This window comes from Plecotus auritus (genome assembly GCF_963455305.1).
Source record: "Plecotus auritus genome assembly, chromosome: 2".
Lineage (NCBI taxonomy): Eukaryota > Metazoa > Chordata > Mammalia > Chiroptera > Vespertilionidae > Plecotus > Plecotus auritus.
The window spans coordinates 46272515-46292810 of record NC_137771.1 but is presented as its reverse complement, the minus strand read 5'-3'; the positions used below and the strand labels follow the sequence as shown (position 1 = coordinate 46292810).

Below are 20296 nucleotides of genomic sequence, written 5' to 3'. Positions count from 1 at the left end.
CAAATGATATCATTCTTAATTCTTAATTAGGAATCAAATGATAGTTCACATTTTTTAGAATAATTTCTTTTGTGTTAAAATACACCTCATTTGAGTGGAATCATATAGTATTTGTCCTTTTGTAATTGGCTTGTTTTACTAAGCATAATGTTTTCAAGGTTCATCCGTATTGTAGCATGAGTCAGAATTTCCTTTTTTTTTTTTTATCCTTACCCAAGGATATGTTTTTATTGATTTTAAAGAGAGAGAAACATCAATCAGTTGCCTCCCGTACATACACTGACCAGAGATCAAATCACATCGTAGATATGTGCCCTGACCAGAATTGAACCCCCAACCTTTTGGTGTATGGGATAACACTTCAACCAATTGAGCCACCCAGCAAGGGCAGAATTTCCTTCCTTTTTAAGGTTGAATAATATTCCATTGTGTGTATGTATATGTGCATGTGTGTACCATTTTGTTTATTCATTCATCTGTTGATGTACATTTGCATTACTTGTATTTTTTGGCTATTGTGAACAATACTGCTGTGAACAGGGATGTACAAATATCTGTTCATGTCCCTGCTTTCAGTTCTTTGGGGTATATACCAGAAGTGGAATTGCTGAGTTAGATGATAATTCTATGTTTCATTTTTTGAGGAATTGCCCAAGTGTTTTCCATAGCAACTGTATGATTCTATAGTACCACTAGCAGTGCGTAAGAGTTCTACTTTCTCTGCATCCTGACCAACACTTATTATCTGTTGTTATTTTTATAGTAGCCATCCTAATAGTTGTAAAGTGATATCTTATTGTAGTTCTGATTTGCATTTCCTTAATATTAGTGCTGCTCTTAATATTAGTGATGTTGGGCATCTTTTCATGTGTTTATTGGCCATTTGTGTATTTTTGGAGAATGCCTATTTGAGTTCTTTGTCTATTTTTGAGTGCCCCATTTTTTTTAAACCAAGGTAGCAACCACAAGAGCTGCTTATAACTTTACAGAACTATCAGAGATATATCACTTTTAATTGCTAACTATTACTGGTAGCAGGTGAGTATATACTTTAAGAAAATAGCCCATATATCTAGTTAAGTTTTGTCTGTAATTCCTTTATAATATGTTTTATTCATCTCTTCCTCTCTGTTCCTATTAACATTATCCTAATCTGCTTGACATCATCTCATGCTTGTATTACAGTTGTATCTGGATAAAGGAGTGGGTTAAAAACAAAACAAAACATGTAAAAGCATATAGTAGGTGCTTAATTTAATAATTGATATCTTGACAGTGAGCTCAGTTCTAATAGATGGTAAGTAAGAATAGATGGTCATAAATTCCTCTAGTAAGTTTGCTCTTCCTTACCTTTTCTTTAGTCCTTCCCCTTCAATTTAACAAAGATTTATGATGCATAGGACCTAGATCTGAGTTCTTTCACTCGAGCTGTGTGATAGTGGTCAATTTGTCCTTACTGAATTAGCTAAGTGGTTTCTTTGATTTCTCCAATCTTCTCTGTTAATTTTTTTTATGATTCTTGTAAATATTTTCAGCTTTTGATTATTGGATACCTGAATTATCTGAAAATTACATTTCCCGCAATAAAATATGGTTTAGATTCTCACTAAACTGTTAAACTGGGAGATAGCAATCTAATTCTCACTTTTACATATTTCTTTGGACTGCTTACAGGGGTGGGCAAACTTTTTGACTCGAGGGCCACAATGAGTTCTTAAACTGGACCGGAGGGCCGGAACAAAAGCATGGATGGAGTGTTTGTGTGAACTAATATAAATTCAAAGTAAAGGAGCAGAGGGGAGAGCAAGAGAACCCTCCGCTCTTTCGGCTCCGTGGGCCAGATAGAACAGCCGAACGGGCCGGATCCGGTCCGCGGGCCGTAGTTTGCCCACTGCTGGCCTAGGACCTAAACTAGAAGCCTTTAAATCCAAACATTTAGTTTCATTCTCTAGGAATTAACCAGCAATAATAAAGCAAAAATATTTTAAATAGTTAAGAACAGGATGGGGTTTTGTTTCCTTCTGAAAGGTAGTATTGCATCTTTTTTAAAAATATATATTTCTTTATTGATTTCAGAGAGGAAGGAAAAAGGAGAGAGAGAAACATCAATGATGAGAGAGAGAATCATTGTTCGGCTGCCTCCTGCACGCCCCCTACTGGGGATCGAGCCCGCAACCGGGGCATGTGCCCTTGGCCAGAATCGAACCTGGGACCCTTCAGTCCGCAGGCCGATGCTCTATCCACTGAGCAAAACTGGCTAGGGCAGTATTGCATCTTAACAGCATTTCAAAATAAAGGATAAAAAAATGCTATACTGCATACTTTTAGTTTTTTATTTCTACTTTTGAAGTTTCATTAAATGCCAGAACATCTTACACACCTGACTAGGTAACATACAGGGTGTCCCCCCAAAAATGTATACACACTTTTTTCTTATAGCTCAATTGGTGCTTCTTTCTTTTCGGATTTAACCCATTGGAATGAATAATTATTCAAAGTGGGACAACCTGTATATTCCAAAACTAAGTAAAAATACTCTATTGGAGTTATCTGACATTTTTACTTGTTCTTACCTCTATTATTGCTTCATTGAGCATTTATATTATATTGATTTCAAATAGACTTTGAAAAGATATAATTAATTCTTTAAACCAGTTTAATTAATCTCAAGAAATAATGTTATGTAATAGGCTAATATAGAAGTAATAGCAAATTTAAATGAACCTTTTCTAGATAAAATTTTTATATTTAATATTTAATGAACAGTAATTTCTGTAAATTGTCCATCCCTTATATTTTTCTCACTCCTGTCACTTACTTGAAAGTCAGTAGTCAGTCATTTATGAATAGTCATTGCTAGAATATATAAGTTTTTGTTTTCTATACTGCAACCTTTAGCTATAATACAATCTTTTTTTCCTAATACAAAAATTCTCTGATATTTTAAATAACAATTTCTGTTTCTCAAGGATGAAGAAAGTATTTATAACTCCGTATTTGTCATTGGGAAAACTACTTTTAATTTATATTGACCTTTTTCTCCTTTGAGCATTTAGTCTGCATTCGATAAAATGTTGATGACTGCTCTTTAGAAGACAGCTGTATGAATTAAAGTATTATAAATATTCAGCTTTCCTTTCTAAGCATTGTCACCAACAGCTGGGCATCCAGTTTAGCAGAACAGATTTTGCACAGAGAGAGCCTGCCATCTTCCTGAATCAGTTTAGTGAAGGAGACAAAAAATAGTTTCATATGGATTGGGGACTTACAAAGACATAGAGCATCTGTTCTTCAGTTAAGTCATAGTCTGATAGCATTGAATCATGTTTAAAGCTACAAATATATGGAAAACTTGTTTCACCTTGCTCATACCTTTATTTTAATACCTAGTGCATTATTTGTGTAAATAATGTACTTTCAGTATCTCCATTGAAGGTATGTAAATTATTTTGCTCTTTTGTATAATTTTTATTAGTAGTATTTTAGAACACACAAATAAGTAATTTTTACTAAGATCATTTTATAATATGACTAATGATTGAATTGTATGATAGTGCATATATAAAACCACATATGCATAAAAAGATTCATTTAAATATTTAATTATGAGTCCATCTTGAAATATGCTATTTTAAAAAGTTTCATTGTTCTGAAAATTGCTTTCTTATGGTATTTTACTTTACTTGGAGAAAGTAACTTAGAATCTTTATATATATATTACTCTTAAATATTTGGTTACTTAAAGCACATCAAGTCTAAGATTTCTTGAAATATTTTGTTTGCAGTGTTAAGAGATCACTGAAATTGGATGATCCGTTCGAAGCACATGTAAGTATTTACTTAGGAATTTATAATTGCATAGTAAGATTGTGTTCTTAATTTTTAACAGCTAATTTACCTTACTAAATATAAAAATCATCAAAAAACATTGTAGCATAATTGTAATTGGTACATCATTTTCTGCATATAACACATTTTTGTAAATCTAATGTATGGAAGTTCCCGGCCAGCTTGAGGTTTCATTTAAGAGGCAAATTATTTAGAAATACTATGGAAATAATTTAGTAGAAATTAATTCACTATTTGTAGAAAAAATATTCTGCCACTTAAATGCACAAGAAACAATATGGGACAATGGTAATGTTTTAATCTACATTCTATAATCTTCTATAATATCTGAAATAAAAACATTAACAGCATTTTTATATCAAAAATGTAATTACCTTTTTCAGCTATGCTGGCATGATTAAACAATAAAATACTAACACTGTAATAAATTTCACCATGGTTGTCACAATAAAAATAAAATTGTACTTTTGCTATTACTTTTTGTAAATCTAGTCATAGCACATTCCCAATGCCAGCATATCATGACATATGTTAGTGTATTATCTTTTCATACCAATATGGATCTAGATACAAACACTAATACTGAGATACTTATGGCCTCAGTAATCTTAAGTGCAAATAAATTGGTGAGAAAGTAAATTAAAACAAATAGCTAGTCAATAAATAGGCTGCTACAAAATCCCATAGGAGAATACCATTTCAAGAAATGGTTTTATATGGAATTCTTTTTTTGGAAGACTCACTGGTATTTTAACAGTTTACCATTTTTAAAAGTTCCTAAATGCTTTTTTAAAAAATTTAAACAAAGGTGGCAAAATACTGCAGTGCCACTAAAAAAAATCATTAGCAGTGTAATTAGCAATTTAGGATACCATTATCCAACTTGCTCTGTACAGAATGCAGCTGTGACTGTAATTCTGCATCTGTTTCTTTAGTCAGAATGGTATTTGGGTAGATGAGTAGTCCAGCTTGAAATGGAATACTGTTCTTTCCTGCCCCAAAACTGTTCTTTGGGAGATGGTAACATTATTCGAATGAAAAAGAATAGCCATTTAGGAATTTATCCTCTTTGTGAAGTACAGTTGTCATCATGGCAGGCTTTCTGTCCTTTTCTTTCTTTCTTCCTTTCCTCTTTTCCTCCCTTCCTTCCTCCCTTCCTTCCTTCCTTCCTTCCTTCCTTCCTTCCTTCCTTCCCTCCCTCTCTCCCTCCTTCCTTTTCTTTCTTTTCTCTCTCTCTCTCTCTCTCTCTCTCTCTCTCTCTCTCTCTCTCTCTCTCTCTCTCTCTCTCTCTCTCTCCAAATTGCGATGTATCAAGGAAGCCAGTGCCACAGCTAATATCCTGTATTAGAAAAATACATTGTTTTGTTTGGCTCAATTCTGTACCTTTAAACCAATTGACTTAGCTTGGCCACCACCTTCTAAATACCAGTTTTCAGCATCCTCGCCTGGGCCTTCATCATTTCTCTTCTGTTTTCTGATCTGTTTCTGATATTTTCAGCTTTTGTACTCTACCTAATCATTTGTTAGCAACTCTATATTCACATGTTAGGTCTGATAGCTTTTGCGCTACTGCTAAGTCTAGTCTTCTCTCCTCAGCTACATTTATCCTTCCATCTACTCCAGAAACAACTCAGCCCTGAAACAGCTGGGCTCCCAAGAATCTACCCACATGCCAGTGATCCCATTGAGGCTGTCTTAGCCCATGCAAAGGAAAATCAGACATTCAAAAAAAAAAACAAAAACATAGAGCTAGACTTCTAAGAGTACATAATTGCTGTGAAGCTACAGTGGAACTACCGTAGTAGTAATTTTTGGTCATTTTGCCTGACCAATGTGATGCTGAAGGAAGAAGGGTTTTGTGTCAAGGAGAGGAGATAGCCCTTATATGCCACTTGTTTGAAGTGGAACCTGTTTATCTTAATCTGCTATTTCCTCTCATAGATATTGGGAATTTTTATATCCCAGTGTTCCCATGGAGCTACAGATTAATGCTCCATGATGTTAGGGCAAGTCTGCCAAAGTCATTTTTTAAATCATTCTCCTAGTAGGGGAAGCAGAGGTATGGATCATCCCCTGTGACTTTTCTTTAATATATAGGATGTGTACTGCAAGTACCACTACTTACTGAACCTTCCAAATTGTTTGGGGATAGTGAGGAGTCCTGAAAGTTTCAATTTATCATCACCTACAGTATTTGGGCTGCTCAAGTTCTTGTCCTCTAAGCACTCATTCTTGATGAATTTTCATGAGCAAAGATTAATTATTTATTACAAACTGCTGCCAATACCAGTCCAGATGACGTTATACATACAACTGGCTACCTGGTTGTAGACCTAGCCAGCTTGACACAATCCCTTTCAGTCCATCTTATAGAAGGAATGAAAGAAGCAGATGCTACGGATGGGAAGGGAAGGAGCATACTTTCTGCTAAGGCAAACTCAGTCGGCATGCTGCTAGAAATCTGGAATGGCAGTTCAGGTTTGGGGGAGGTTTGCTGATTGGGACATAGATTATTACATTACTATTGGTAGGACACTTCTAAATCTGCTTATTTCCATGGCCTACGCTTGTCTTATCTAAGACAGGGCTTCTAAGCATTAGGAACTTTTATAGCTTACCCTAGAGGTGCGTTGCATGAAGATTCATGCAAGAATAGGCCTTCCTTCCCCTGGCTTCGCTCCCGGCCGCCCGGGAGCTTGCAAGTCTTGGCTCCCGGCTGGAGCACCACTACTGTAGCTCCCTCCACCTCCCGCCCTCCCCCTCATAGCAGGCGCCCCGCCCTGCCTGGCTGCTCCACACCTACGTATGCAAATTAACCCACCATCTTTGTTGTGTTAATTTGCATATTCACTCCTGATTGGCTGGTGGGCGTTGCGGAGGTACAGTCAATTTGCATATTTCTCTTTTATTAGTGTAGATTCTACAGATTTACTTACTAATCTGCCTCAAGTCTATTCCTCGCTGTCTCCCTCCCTCCTTCCCCTTCCCTTCTTCCTTGCTTTTTTACCTTTTTATTATGAAATTTTTCAAACATATACAAAAGTAGGACAAATGATTTTATGAACTCCCATGTTGTTTCAATAATTTTACTAATTTTGCTATATTTATTTATATATATACTAGAGGCCTGGTGCATAATATCTTTCACCAAGTTAATATTCCTATTTCCATGGTTGCTTCAAAATGTCCTTTTATAGTTGGCTTATTAAAAAAAGGATCCAAACAAGGTTGATACATTGTAATGGTTCTTACGTATTTTAAGTCTTTTTGGAACTTTTTAAATGTTACTCTTTTTCATGGGAGGGGGGTCCCTCAGCCTGGCCTGCACCCTTTAGCAGTCCGGGAGCCCTCGGGGGGCGGGGGATATCCCACTGATGGCTTAGGCACAGGGAGTGGGCCTAAGCTGCAGTCGGATGTCCTTAGTGCTGCCTCAGAGGCAGGAGAGGCTCGCCAGCCGTCAGTCCAGCTTGTGGCTGAGGGGTGCTCCCCCTGTGTGAGCACACTGACCACCAAGGGGCAGCTCCTGCATTGAGCATCTGCCCCCTGGTGGTCAGTGCGCATCATAGTGACCAGTCATTCTGCTGTTCGTTCAATTTGCATATAGGATATATATACACATACATGTATTTATGTACATATATATAGTCATGCACCACATAATGAAATTTCTGTCAACAATGGGTCTCATATACAATGTCCCATAAGATTGTAATGGAGCTGAAAAGTTTTTGTCACCTAGTGATGTAGCCATCATAACATCATAGTGCAGTGCGTTGCTCATGTGCTTGTGATGATTCTGATGTAAACAAACCTAGTGCACTGCCATTCTTATAAAATAATAACACATACAATTGTGTATAGTACATAATACTAAACAATTATGTTACTGGTTTATGTATTTACTATTTTTATTGGTATTTTAGAGTTTTCTCTTTCTACTGGTAAAAGAAAAAAGTTTGCTGTAAGACACTATGCCGTGTTACGCCAGCCACAGCTTCATATATCTCATGTTTACTTTGTCTCTTGATTGCATCATTTTTTCTGGCACTTGATTTAATCTCATGTTGTTTTGAACAGTAACATGCTATATAGGCTTGTAAGTCCCAGACATGTCATTTCATCAGAATATTCTTTAATATGCATTTCTAGTAGATAATTACTTCTTTCATGACCATAGTGCCATTACACCTTGCAAAATTAATAGTAATTCCTTAATAATATCTTTCACCAAGTTAATATTCCTATTTCCATGGTTGCTTCAAAATGTCCTTTTATAGTTGGCTTATTAAAAAAGGATCCAAACAAGGTTGATACATTGTAATGGTTCTTACATATTTTAAGTCTTTTTGGAACTTTTTAAATGTTACTCTTTTTCTTGTAATTTATGTTTTGAGAAAGACAGATATTTATTTTATAAGCATCTTCCAAATTCTGGTTTGGTTAATCAACCAAAATCTTGTGGTATCCTTTAAATGATTTCTCTATTCGTATTTCCTATTTCCTATAGAAATGGTAGTTAGAGATAGAGGACTGATTAGATTCTCGTCCAATCTAATTTTTGGTAAGAAGTGTCTCCTAGGTAATCTATATAGTTCCTATTACATCACCTCAAGAGGCACAAAATGGTTTTATTGATATTCTCACTCGTTTTTTCTACTCTTCCCTTAAGTTCATTGAGCATTCTTATGATCAGTGTTTTGAACTTTGCATCTGTTAGATTGTCTCCATTTTGTTACATTCTTTTTTTAGAGTTTTGTTCTGTTCTTTCATTAGGGACATGTTTCTTTGTCTCCTCATTTTGGCAGCCTCCCTGAGTTTGTATCTATGTATTAGGTAGAGCTGCTATGTCTCCTGGTCTTCATAGAGTCACCTTCTGTAGTAGATGTCCTGTAGGCCCAGTGGCACAGCCTCCCCAGTCACCCAAGCTGGACACTCCAAGTACACAGCATCCCCTGTGGGCTGTATGCACCTTCCTGTTGTAGTTGAGCCTTGATTGCTATGGGCACATCAATGAGAATGATTTACCCCCAGGCCGGTCAATTAGGAGGACTGGCCATGACCACCGTGGAGGATCTGCTTTGTAGGGACCAACTTCATGGAGCAGGACTCACTTTAGTGTGGCTCTGGTGCCTGCTGTGTTCGCCCCCCTTTTTTTTTAATGTAAGAGTTTATACATAAGCCATGGAACAAGATATCAAATGTTCCTGAGAAAAACAGTTTTGCAGTTTCTTTTATGCATTTGAAATTAAGGAGGGGATGTGAAGATTGGAGAAAGTGAGGTGGGGATTGGTTTATATAATAGTTAACAAGAGTATGTGTTCTTTTTTTTTATTTCAGAGAAGAAGGGAGAGGGAGGGAGGGAAGGAGAGATGGAGGGAGGGGGGAGAGAGAGAGAGAGAGAGAGAGAGAGAGAGAGAGAGAGAGAGAGAGAGACAGACATCAATGATGAGAGGAAATCATTGATTGGCTGTCGCCTGCACAACCCTTACTGGGGATCAAGCTTGTAACCTGGGCATGTGCCCTTGACCAGAATTGAACCCAGGACCCTTTAGTTTGCTGGCCGACGCTCTATCCACGGAGCCAAACCAGCTAGGGCAAGTATGTGTTCTCTTGAGGGTTAATACACCACTTGCATTTCAAAGGTGTGTTAACCTAGATCAGGGGTAGGGAACCTTTTTTCTGCCAAGGGCCATTTGGGTATTTATAATATCATTTGCTTAATATAACTCACTTAATATAAATTCATGTTGCTATGAAAAAAGCTCCTAGATTTATTGAATTTCGATAAATCTTGGCAGGGCCAGACCAAATGATTTCTTAGGTCTTATAGGGCCCATGGGGTGGACGTTCCCCATCCCTGACTTAGGTGCACAAGAATAATGGGCAGGGCCCCCCTAAAACCTTTCAGTAACAAAGTTATAGGTCTTGTTTTTTACTACCCACCATGACTTCCCCAGTTAGTAATTTATGATCAGATCACTCTGTGAGGTTACTTTTCATAGAACCCCTTTTCCTCCATGGTTGCCCCTTTTGGTCAGAAATCAGTCTGAAGGATGCATTGATGACCAACCTTTGGGTTGGATAGTGTGGTCTCACAGCAGTAGGAAGGCTCATTCCTAGGAAGTTTCAGTATTGACATTGTCTTGTTCACCACTGGGGATGGGGTAATACTATAATCATGGGATCTGAGTCAAGGCAGAATATTTTCCAAAAAAGGAAGGGCAAGTAAATGGAAGGCAATCAGGTCTTATGGCCTTCATTGTGAAAAAAACACTCTTGCTCTGAACTATTATGATCCAAGTTTTGCCTTCTCATCTTTCTGTATTTGGCATTAAGTATAACATTTGCATCAGCCATGAAAGAGGATTAACAGATATCATATACATGCTCAATAATCATAAACATTTGGACTATATAGAAAAATCCAAAGAACAAATATAACTATTATTATGACTAATATCATTAGCAGACAGGTAAAGACAATCAAACAAAAAGATTCTGAGTTCAATATCAATCTGTAGATATACAGGCCTTGCCAATGACTTGGGATAGCTGTCTGCCTTTGTGTCAGTGACTCCTCATCCTCTAGGAGTCTTTAACCTCCACAGACAGGCATAGATGTTCATTCACATTTAGGTCGGAGTATGTCTTTTATTAAATGTCCTTTCCAATAAACAGTATCTCCAGGTGGCAGTCAGTGACCTTTAAAGTCTTCATCTCCTGATACAAAGCAAGGAGCCAGTGGGGCACAATGGGACTTTGCTTGTACCTAGCACCATATCCAGGTCCATGGGATGGTCCTGGTTGGGCTTCTTTGGATTACTGCCAGTTACCAAGTAAATGTTGACGCCAAACCTGTGGAGAATTTTTATAAGAGTTTATTTGAGCCAAACAGATTACACATGCCAAGGAGCAAGATCTCAAATGCTCCCTGAGTCCACCCCTTGAGTATGTTGCTTGTGGAGGTAGTTGGGTAGTTATTTGGCATGGTCTGAAGCTGTCCACTGGGTGTGCTGGCTCTGGGGACTCCTGGGAGGTGCAGGCCAAGGTCAGTCACTGAGTGCGCCCTGCCTGGGGCCACCTGGCATGAGCTACAAAGAGATCTGCAGAGAGCTGCTAGTTGTGCTGGACTTGGAAGTGCCCGGGAGAGCCAAGCCATGAACCAAGGCTGGCCACCTAGTGCTGGCTGGGCCTAGGGCCTCTTAGCAAGAGGTACAGGCTCCCCAAGGCCAGATGCTGCTTGTTTGAGAGATTTTAGGAAAGTTTGCAGCATGAGCCAAGACAAGTAGTTTGTATGGAAAAGCCACTAGAAACTGCTTACAAATGCCAGTATTCTTAACTCTTCCTGTTGTGGGATACTAATCAATAGGCCATGTCCTTTAATGTTTGGGGGATGGCAGAATGGAAAGTCTCAGATCAATTCTAGGGTCACTTTTAAACATCTTTAAGGTTTAAAAGTTAGAGGATCTTGATACAACTTTCAGAGGGGGAGACTTATAGAAGTAAAATTATGCCTTCATGTATATCAATAGGCAGATTTATAAAAATTATTTACTGAAAAATATTTAATGGGATAGTATATATTACTCTGTATTTAATAATTGTAGACAGATATTTTTCCTTTTAACCAACACAGATGACTAAAAAGAAAAGCAAAAGAGACACCTCAGTATTTTTAAGGTGAGGGAAGAAAAAAAAAATACACACACATGTGCACACACAAAGACTTATTTTATGATAGCTAGAAAATTGTTTTCAAGGAGAAATGTATGATCTACAGTTACAATGTTTAGATATTTGGCAATTGGAAAAAATAATTTTTTGGTGAAAATAGGAAAACAGATTGACATAAATGTACATTAGGGTAGTGACTTTCATTTCTTGTACATACACAGTGAAATAGTTCTGGACAATAAATTCTTGGAAAAGTAGGGTAGGATTGGATAAATGTCATAGTTTATGACTGAATACATATAAACAGGTGAAAACTCAAGATGGAGAGGTAATAACCACCTGATAAAGAGACTTAAAACCCTTTCACCCTACAAAAAAAGATTGTGTTAGAGTTATAACTTGATATTATAGTTGGATTTTTTAAAAAGATATTGGTTACATTTGTGGCTACTATGGGTACATAAAATAAAGAATGGAATGTTTTTGTTCCCTCAATAGAAAGTATTTATCATTTAAAATCTTAACTGTAAAATAAAGTTGATGCTACAGATTTGGGAACTAATACCAAGATTATTGAAAAATGTGACACAGCCACTATTTCTGCCATGGTGTCTTAAAAATAAAGAATAGTTGACAATGGAGAGTTATATAACTTTCAAGACAGCTATCAAGCTAAGTTCAATTCTACAGTGTTGGCAACATCTCAGACCTTTCCTTTATCCCCCAAATCTACCCTATTATGTCTGTTTTACATCTAGACTTCAGGTCTTTCATAGTTTTATTTTCATTTATCTAAGCCTCACCCATTACTCTCACCAAGAATTGTTCTGTGAGGTTACTGCAGCCCACTTTGATTTTCTCTCTCCCCTTAATTTCTTTAGCACACATACAACCTTATTATCTGAGCCCAGAACATTTTATTCTATTTCTTTGTATACATTAGTTAGCAAGTGCTGGGTGATTACTAAGCATTATAGAAAACAAGTTCAAAGGGAATTCAGAAGAGCAAGCAATTAATAGTGTGATAAGGGGTGTTTGGAAGAAGTGGATCATGAATAGGGACCTAAACCAAAGACTAAGTTCCAGGGAAGATAAGAACGAGAGGGCTAAGGCCAGATGTACATAACCTAGATACTGGGACTACAGGTGCCATTTAATATTGGATGAATGAACTAAAGAATGAATGTGTAGCCCTAGCTGGTTTGGCTCAGTGGATAGAGTATCGGCCTGCGGACTGAGGGGTCCCAGGTTCCATTCCAGTCAAGGGCACATGCCTGGGTTGTGGACTCTATCCCCATTAGGGGACATGCAGGAGGCAGCTGATCAATGATTCTCTCTCTTCATTGATGTTTCTATCTCTCTCTCTCTCCGTCTCCCTTCTTCTCTGAAATAAATAAAAATATTTTTTTAAAAAAAGCATGAATGTGTAGAGTGGCTTGGCCAAATTGTTCTTTTTTATTTTCTATTGAATTTATTGGGGTGACATTGGTTAATAAAATTATATAGGTTTCGGTGTACAATTCTATGATACATCATCTGCATATTGTTAAACTGTTCCTTTTAAGTCATTTATTCATCACACAGTTTTGAGCCCTAGGGTACAAAGATGAAGAAGTAATATTTATTTTCAGGAACTCAATTTTAGTGGGGCAGATAGAAACTTAAAAATTTGCTAGCTCCAACAGGAAGTATGAGAACACAGAGGAGGGAGCTGCAAAGAGGATTTGTGTAAGATAGGCCAAATTCTCAAAGACCTTAAATACCATACTCAATTGTTTGAACATTATTTTGGTTATGAATAAGACAAGACACTGTGACAGAGCAACTGTGTGAAGGTTTAGGACATTACTGATCCTTCCTAAGACTTCCTTGTGGGATTTATTATAAAATCTGAGAGTTTCCCTGGCCTGGTCCCATTATTACTTCTGGTTCAACTGACAGCAAAAGTCAGTATATAATTGGGAGAGTCAGCTACCTCTAGCTCTAGCTTGTTTGGAAATAGTATCTAGAAGGTAATAAACCTTTAATGTTAAAATTTTATAAATATCAAATCGAGATGCCCTAGTTAGTGTGGAGACCTAAAATATCTACATAACTTGAAAAATAGTGTGCATTTTGAAGGTAATAATTGAGTGTACCTAAAATCCAAAAGAAAGAATAAGAAAAAGAGTATGGGTTAAATTTTCTGAGTTTTCAAAGATATTTTCAAAGATCTATAACTAAACAAGTATTTTTGTCACAAATTAATGTTTATTTCCAGTCATTTGAGCCTTCAAGAATCACAAGGAAGAGAAGTGCTACAAATTATTCTCCATCAACTGGAACTTGTCGATTGAGCCCATATGCTTCTCCCATAAGCTCTAAAGAACAAGAGCACAAAAATGGACCTACAAATGGTTAGTTAAACATTCTTTCTCATTATTGTAATATTTTTCAGGTTATTGGTTAAATCAAAATTTTGATTTAATAATACATGGATATTGCTGCAGCTGATTTTTCTCTTCTTAAAGAATTCAACATAGAAAAGGCTAGAATATAGGTATTACTTTGGACATAAATGTAAACTTTCTAGGCACTTATTTTAAAATGCTGCTGCAGACTTTGTTCCCTTTCTATTCCATCCATTAAATAGAAATTATGGCCTGACTGCCTTCAGCTACTATCAATTATAATGGTTACAGATATGCCTCTTAACAAGCTATCCATCATGTGCATAAATTAAAGGGCACATAATTCAGGTACCGCTGCACTATACAGTTTAAGAATGATACTTCTAAATGTTATTTTTATACATGTTGTCCATTTAGTTTTATTCAGATTTTGTGTTTCTTTATATAGCTGCCTTTATTTATTATATTTCATTCCCTTCTCTTTTTTTTTACTATTTTGAATGAACTTGCAAAAGGTTTGTAGAATTTTCCATAAGAGAATAACCTAATTTAATATTAAAATTTTTATTTTAAAGTATTGTTAGTTTAAATTTTAGCATAAATATTTTTTCTTCTCTGGTAGTTTACTGCTAAATGTTTACTTAAAAGATGTAGAAATCTAGATTTCATAGGTTTAATTTTTAATACTGGAAAAGGTTATGAATCAGTGTCATGTCACGTTTCTATAATATAAAATTTTAAGTAGGCTCAAATTTAATAAAATATATTTAAGATATGCTGTGATTAGCCTAATTCATATTTTATTGTTTCACATTTATTGAGTGCTAAGCATATACTAGAAGCTACACAGAAACAAAGAAGTCTTCTCATTTTACCTAATTTGTTGTAATGAAACCCATAATGAGATCTTAAACTTTTAAGTGACATTTATTTTACTTTAATCAAATGCTTTTTATCTTAAAGCTATCATTGTTAGATTTGCTTTCACAAAAATATATGAAGATGTATACATTTTCTTCAAGTTCTATAGTTGTTTTTTATACACTTGATATAACTTAGGTTTAAAAATAAAAATTAGTGCCTTAGAGATGGCGCTTCTCTATACTGAAATGTGAATAGATTTTAAGTGGATCTGTATTTAATTTCCATATTGAAATTAAATATGGACTTAAGGGAACATTCCTTTTGCCTATAAAAAGACTGGTCACATGATTCCAGTTGACATTTAAGTGAATAATTATCACAGATTATAGTACTAAGTAAGCTCTTTTTTTAAAAGTCATATAGCAAGGTTTCCTGGGGAGCTGGTAATATTCTATTTCTTAGTCTATATTGTGGTTACACTGGTTCACTCTATAATTATTCATTAAAACTGTGTTTTATATACTCTTTGTTATATGTATCTCACATACAGAAGTCTCAAAGGAGGAGAATTCTGTCTAGGCTCTTATATCAGATTATGTCATCTTATACATATTTTAGAAATAAGAAAGCCTGACTCTTATGAAATAAATTAAGTTCTAAATGAAGTCATAACTTCAACAATCCTCACTTTTTAAATATTATACAAAACATAAGGTACAATTTTAATACACATTTTTATCTAACATTTTCAAGGACATTTGAGGCACTGCTCACTTCCTATCATACTTGGGATATAATTCAAAACCTTATTATGACTTTTAAGGCCATACATCATCTAATACCTGAGCATATCACCTGCCTCATTTTCTACTAACCTTCCCAAGTTTACACTACTTTAGCCATTCTTTCTTGCTATTCGTTAATCATGCTGAGCCACTTTCCACCACAAGGTCATTGTACTTACAGTTCTCTTATTCTGGAATACCCTTGCTCCAGGTATTGATAGGTACATTCTATATACATCTGAACTATGTTGTATGTGAACAGATGACTTAATATTAAATGTAAATCCGTTTGCAGTTATGAAAAGAAGAAAATCTGATTCTAAGTCATCCCTCTACTTATACTGCATGGGCCAAAAATGGGGTGACCGATTCCACCTCATACTTTTAAGATATAAACACACATACATATTCATTTATTTATCATTACATATATACATATACATATGTATTATATATGTGTGTGAGTGTCATTATATTGCTGCCCTCTCCTCTCCCTTAGCAAATTTCTCCAAAGGGTTTTGCTTTTCAGAGTAGAGGAAGAATGGTACATTTTTCTCTCCTTTACTTCCAAGAATGCATCAGACTTATTTTTAGATAATTAAGGTAGCGGGATAAACAATAAATTTGTATAGTTAAAGTGAGTACTTGTAAAATACATAATAGGTCTATAGAAATCACCCATACTGTGACAGTGTAACATCACAGAGATATAAAGAGAATACGATCAAACAATGAAGGAATATGATAGAGGAAGAAGCTCCAACCTATGTCAAATAGGAGTTCCACAAGGAGGAAGTAGAGAGAATGGGGCAGAACCGGTATTGTAAGATGTAAGGACTATACATTTTTTTTAATGTTCTCTATTTTAATTCATTATATGGTAAAGATTAATAGATCTAACTCATATAAAACAAAGGCTCTATGGAATTCTCAATTTTTTATTTATCTTTATTGTTGAGAATATTCAGATGTCCCCTTTTATTTGCCGTTTGACCCCCCCCCCCCCTTCTACTCCCGCTCTCTAACCAGGCCTTCACCACACTATTGTCCGTGTCCATCAGTTTTTCATAATTAAGGAAAAATAGAAATTTTCAGATTAGGGTAGTATGCTTAGTCTGAGCAGGATGAACTAAAACAAACCTATACCTAATCATACCCTGTTGAACTCTAGAGCATTAAAGACAAAGAGAAAATTTTAAAAGCAACCAGAGAAAAGACAAATTACCTACAAGGGAATGATAGTCAGATAGTAGACTTCTCATCATTATCAATTTACCATTACAGCAGGAAATGGAATAATAATACCAGCCTGAAATCACAGCTGATTTTTTTATTCAGGAAGTGAAGATGAAATAAAGGTATATTCAGATAAAGTCTAAGAATGTACCATTAACAGATACTCCCTTGAAAGGATTATTGAAGAATGTACTTCCTAAAGAAGCAAACCAAACCTCAGGTAAAGGAATGGAATGCAAAGCATTCTAGTGAAAAATTAATTAGCAAACAAATTGGTAAATCTTAACTGTAAACTTAATGACTAAAATATGAATACCAATGTGCTGACTATAAAGCAAAAGACAAACAATTTGACGTGTGGAGGGTTAAAAACAAATAATATTCCATAATAGCATAGAAGATAGAGGAGGGAGCAGAAAGGAGTTAGTGATTTAAGGTCCTTGTAATTTTCAGGGAGCAGGTGGAAAATCTGTAAATTGACTTTTTAATTGTGTTTTTGTTTGCTTCCTTATAAAGTGGGAAAATTGTCAGGATTATTGTGAGAATTAAATTATTTAATACACAAAAAAATTTAGATTAGTGCCTGGCATAGAGTAAGTTTCAATACATATTTTAGCTGTTTTTATTAATATTATTAATATTTAGATTTTAAGACATAGGGTAATTAAATGTATATGGAGCAGAAAAAAAAACCAAAGCAAACATTAGCTTTTAAAAGAAGCTAATAGTTGGTATAAGAACATTAATATAGACTAAAACAGACTTTAAGGCAAAAAGGCATTATTGAAGATAATAGGAATCTTTACATAATTAGAGAAAGAAAGATTTAATACCAGAAACACTGAACCTCTGCACATAAAACAAAAACTCAAATAAGACAAAAAGACAGCCTTACAAGAAGAAATTTACAAATCCCTAACCATAGCAGGAGATTTTTTTCCTCTCTTAAAAACTGATGGAATGGATAAAAAGTTTGAACCAACTAGCAATCTTGATCTAATGATCAAACAAAGGTAATACCCACATATAATAAAGCATATAAGCCCTGGCCAGTGTGGCTCCTTGGTTAGAGTGTCACCTTCACATCAGAGGGTCTCAGGTTCAATTCCCTGTCAAGGGCATGTACCTGGGTTGCAGGTTCAATCCCCAGCCCTGGTCCAGTGCATGCAGGAGGCAACCAATTGATGTGTCTCTCTTACATTGATGTTTCTCTTTCTCTCCCTCTCCCTTCCTGCCTCCCCCTCACCCCACTTCTACTCTCTCTAAAAATCAATGGGAAAAATATCCTTGGCTGAGGATTAACAAAAAAATAAAGCACACAGAACTTTTACAAAAACATAACTAGTTTGGAGTCACAAAGAAGTCTCATCATACTAAAAATTGCTGTTACACAGATCACATTCTCTGATCAAAATTTCATGCCATTAGGAATCGATAATAAAAAGGCCACCCTCTAAAAGTTTTAGCACACGTGTTTGGAAACCAAGAAACTCCTAAATAATTCATTGATCAGAAAAATCATAATGGAAAGTATAAAATATTTAGACATTGAATGATAATGAAGGCATATCAGCACTTAGAGGAAATTTTTATACCTAAATATTGCATTATGTCAAAACAGTTTTTAGTGGAAAATTTATACTTACAATACATATATTTAAAAAGGAAGAATAATTGAAAATAAGGAACTAATCATTCAACTCAGAAAGATAGAGAACAATAGAACAAACCTAGATGAAAGGAAATAATGGAAGATATGAACAGAGATTATTAAATAGAAAACAGGCAATAATAAAGAAAAGCAACAAAATTAAAAGAAGGGTCTTTGAAAAGACTGATCAAATGGTAGGCTCTGGCAAGACTGATTTTTTTTTAAGTGGAAGAAGGAACACATGATATGTATTTTAAAAGAGCTAATAAACTAATAGTTTAACTATATGATAAACAACTTGAGATATGTGAGCCAAATGCTTCTTAATGTGGCCCACAATCTAATTTGGATGAAAGATTTTAAAACTTATCGTTCTGTTGCTGCTTCTCAAATATTAATGTTTTAGCATACAAAAAGCAGTTCCAATATTTTCATTGATACCTTTCTATTCAATAATATAGGTAATATTTTTAAAATACTGTATTTTCTTCTATGGGATTCAGTAAAGGTATTTTGAATTTAAAAAGTGCCATTAACATTGTTACTTTTTCATGAATTGATTCTCTGAAAGGTTGTTCACTCTCCACACTTGTTTACTAATATTAATTTGGTTAATTAAAATAATAACAGGATTCCATTTGCCTTATAGCCTGCAAACTCCAATTTGATCTGACAAACTGTCTTAGAAAAAAGTTGCTAACTAGTATGTGACACCTTACACAAATGATTTGAACCTTTCTGGGTCAATCAAGGTTTTTCTCAAGTCATAACTTTTGATTTGGAATCAAATGATGCTTGAGATGTGTGTCAGCTATAACTTATGTGTATCTAGTAGCATCATGATACTAGCGTAAACCTGTTTGAGCTTTAATCTATTAGTAAATAAGCATAGCATCATGGTTTGGAGCATAGCTTTTGTAGCCAGGTGGCCGGGTTTAGATCCTGACTGCCATGTACTGGCTTTAGGGACTTGGATAAATTATGTAACCATTCTGTGCCTCATACTAAAAATTGCTGTTACACAGATCACATTCTCTGATCAAAATTTCATGCCATTAGGAATCGATAATAAAAAGGCCACCCTCTAAAAGTTTTAGCTTATTTCCTCATCTGTAAAATGAGAATAAGAGTGACTGCATTAGAGTTGTACAGATTGATTAGTTAACATATATAACATTTAAAACAGTGCCTACTCCCTAAAAATATTATATATTAGCCATTATCATGATCATCATTGATTGTACTTCTAAATGTTATGATCTGTTGAAAGCTATCTTCATTAGTTAGTGAAAAGGATCCCTAGAGCCTTACTGGAAAGTCCAAATACAATTTTGAATGTAGTCCAGATTAGTGATGGCATGTTTATTACCAGTGTTTTGCAAAGTTACATTTAAAGGGAATCAAGTACACAACTGTTTATTACCTAGCAAGAAAAAGACCATATAGAATCCACAGCCCTTTAGCATATGTTCATTGCTAACAGAATGGAATGAAATAAAGGAAAGTAATTATTAAGTAACTAGAAGACTTTTTTTAATTTAATAAATCTTTATTGTTCAGATTATTACAGATGTTCCTCTTTTTTCCCCCCATAGCTCCCCTCCACCCGGTTCCTACCCCACTCTCTGCCCTTACCCCCCTACACTGTCCTCATCCATAGATGTATGATTTTTGTCCAGTCTCTTCCCTCACCCCCCACACCCCTTTCCCCCCGAGAATTGTCAGTCCACTCCCTTTCTATGCCCCTGAATCTATTATATTCACCAGTTTATTCTGTTCATCAGATTTTTTTATTCACTTGATTTTTAGATTCACTTGTTGATAGATATGTATTTGTTGTTCATAAT

The 20296-nt window shown here is 35.3% G+C and overlaps 2 protein-coding genes across 4 annotated transcripts in view; one reads left to right on the top strand and one right to left on the bottom strand.

Annotated features, from left to right (window-relative positions):
* ITGB3BP (integrin subunit beta 3 binding protein) overlaps nucleotides 1-20296 on the top strand; it is a 63908-nt gene that overhangs the window by 4765 nt on the left and 38847 nt on the right. For all 3 annotated transcript variants that reach the window (XM_080656595.1, XM_080656596.1, XM_080656594.1), the window contains exons 2-3: nucleotides 3786-3828; nucleotides 13784-13919. In XM_080656595.1, the coding sequence (XP_080512721.1) occupies nucleotides 3786-3828; nucleotides 13784-13919 (179 nt within the window). The remainder of the gene's footprint in view (nucleotides 1-3785; nucleotides 3829-13783; nucleotides 13920-20296) is intronic.
* Nucleotides 10630-20296, bottom strand: part of ALG6 (ALG6 alpha-1,3-glucosyltransferase) — a 98070-nt gene continuing 88403 nt past the window's right edge. Inside the window, exon 15 of the mRNA XM_080656592.1 lies at nucleotides 10630-10704. Within this exon, the coding sequence (XP_080512718.1) occupies nucleotides 10669-10704 (36 nt within the window). The 3' untranslated portion in view covers nucleotides 10630-10668. The remainder of the gene's footprint in view (nucleotides 10705-20296) is intronic.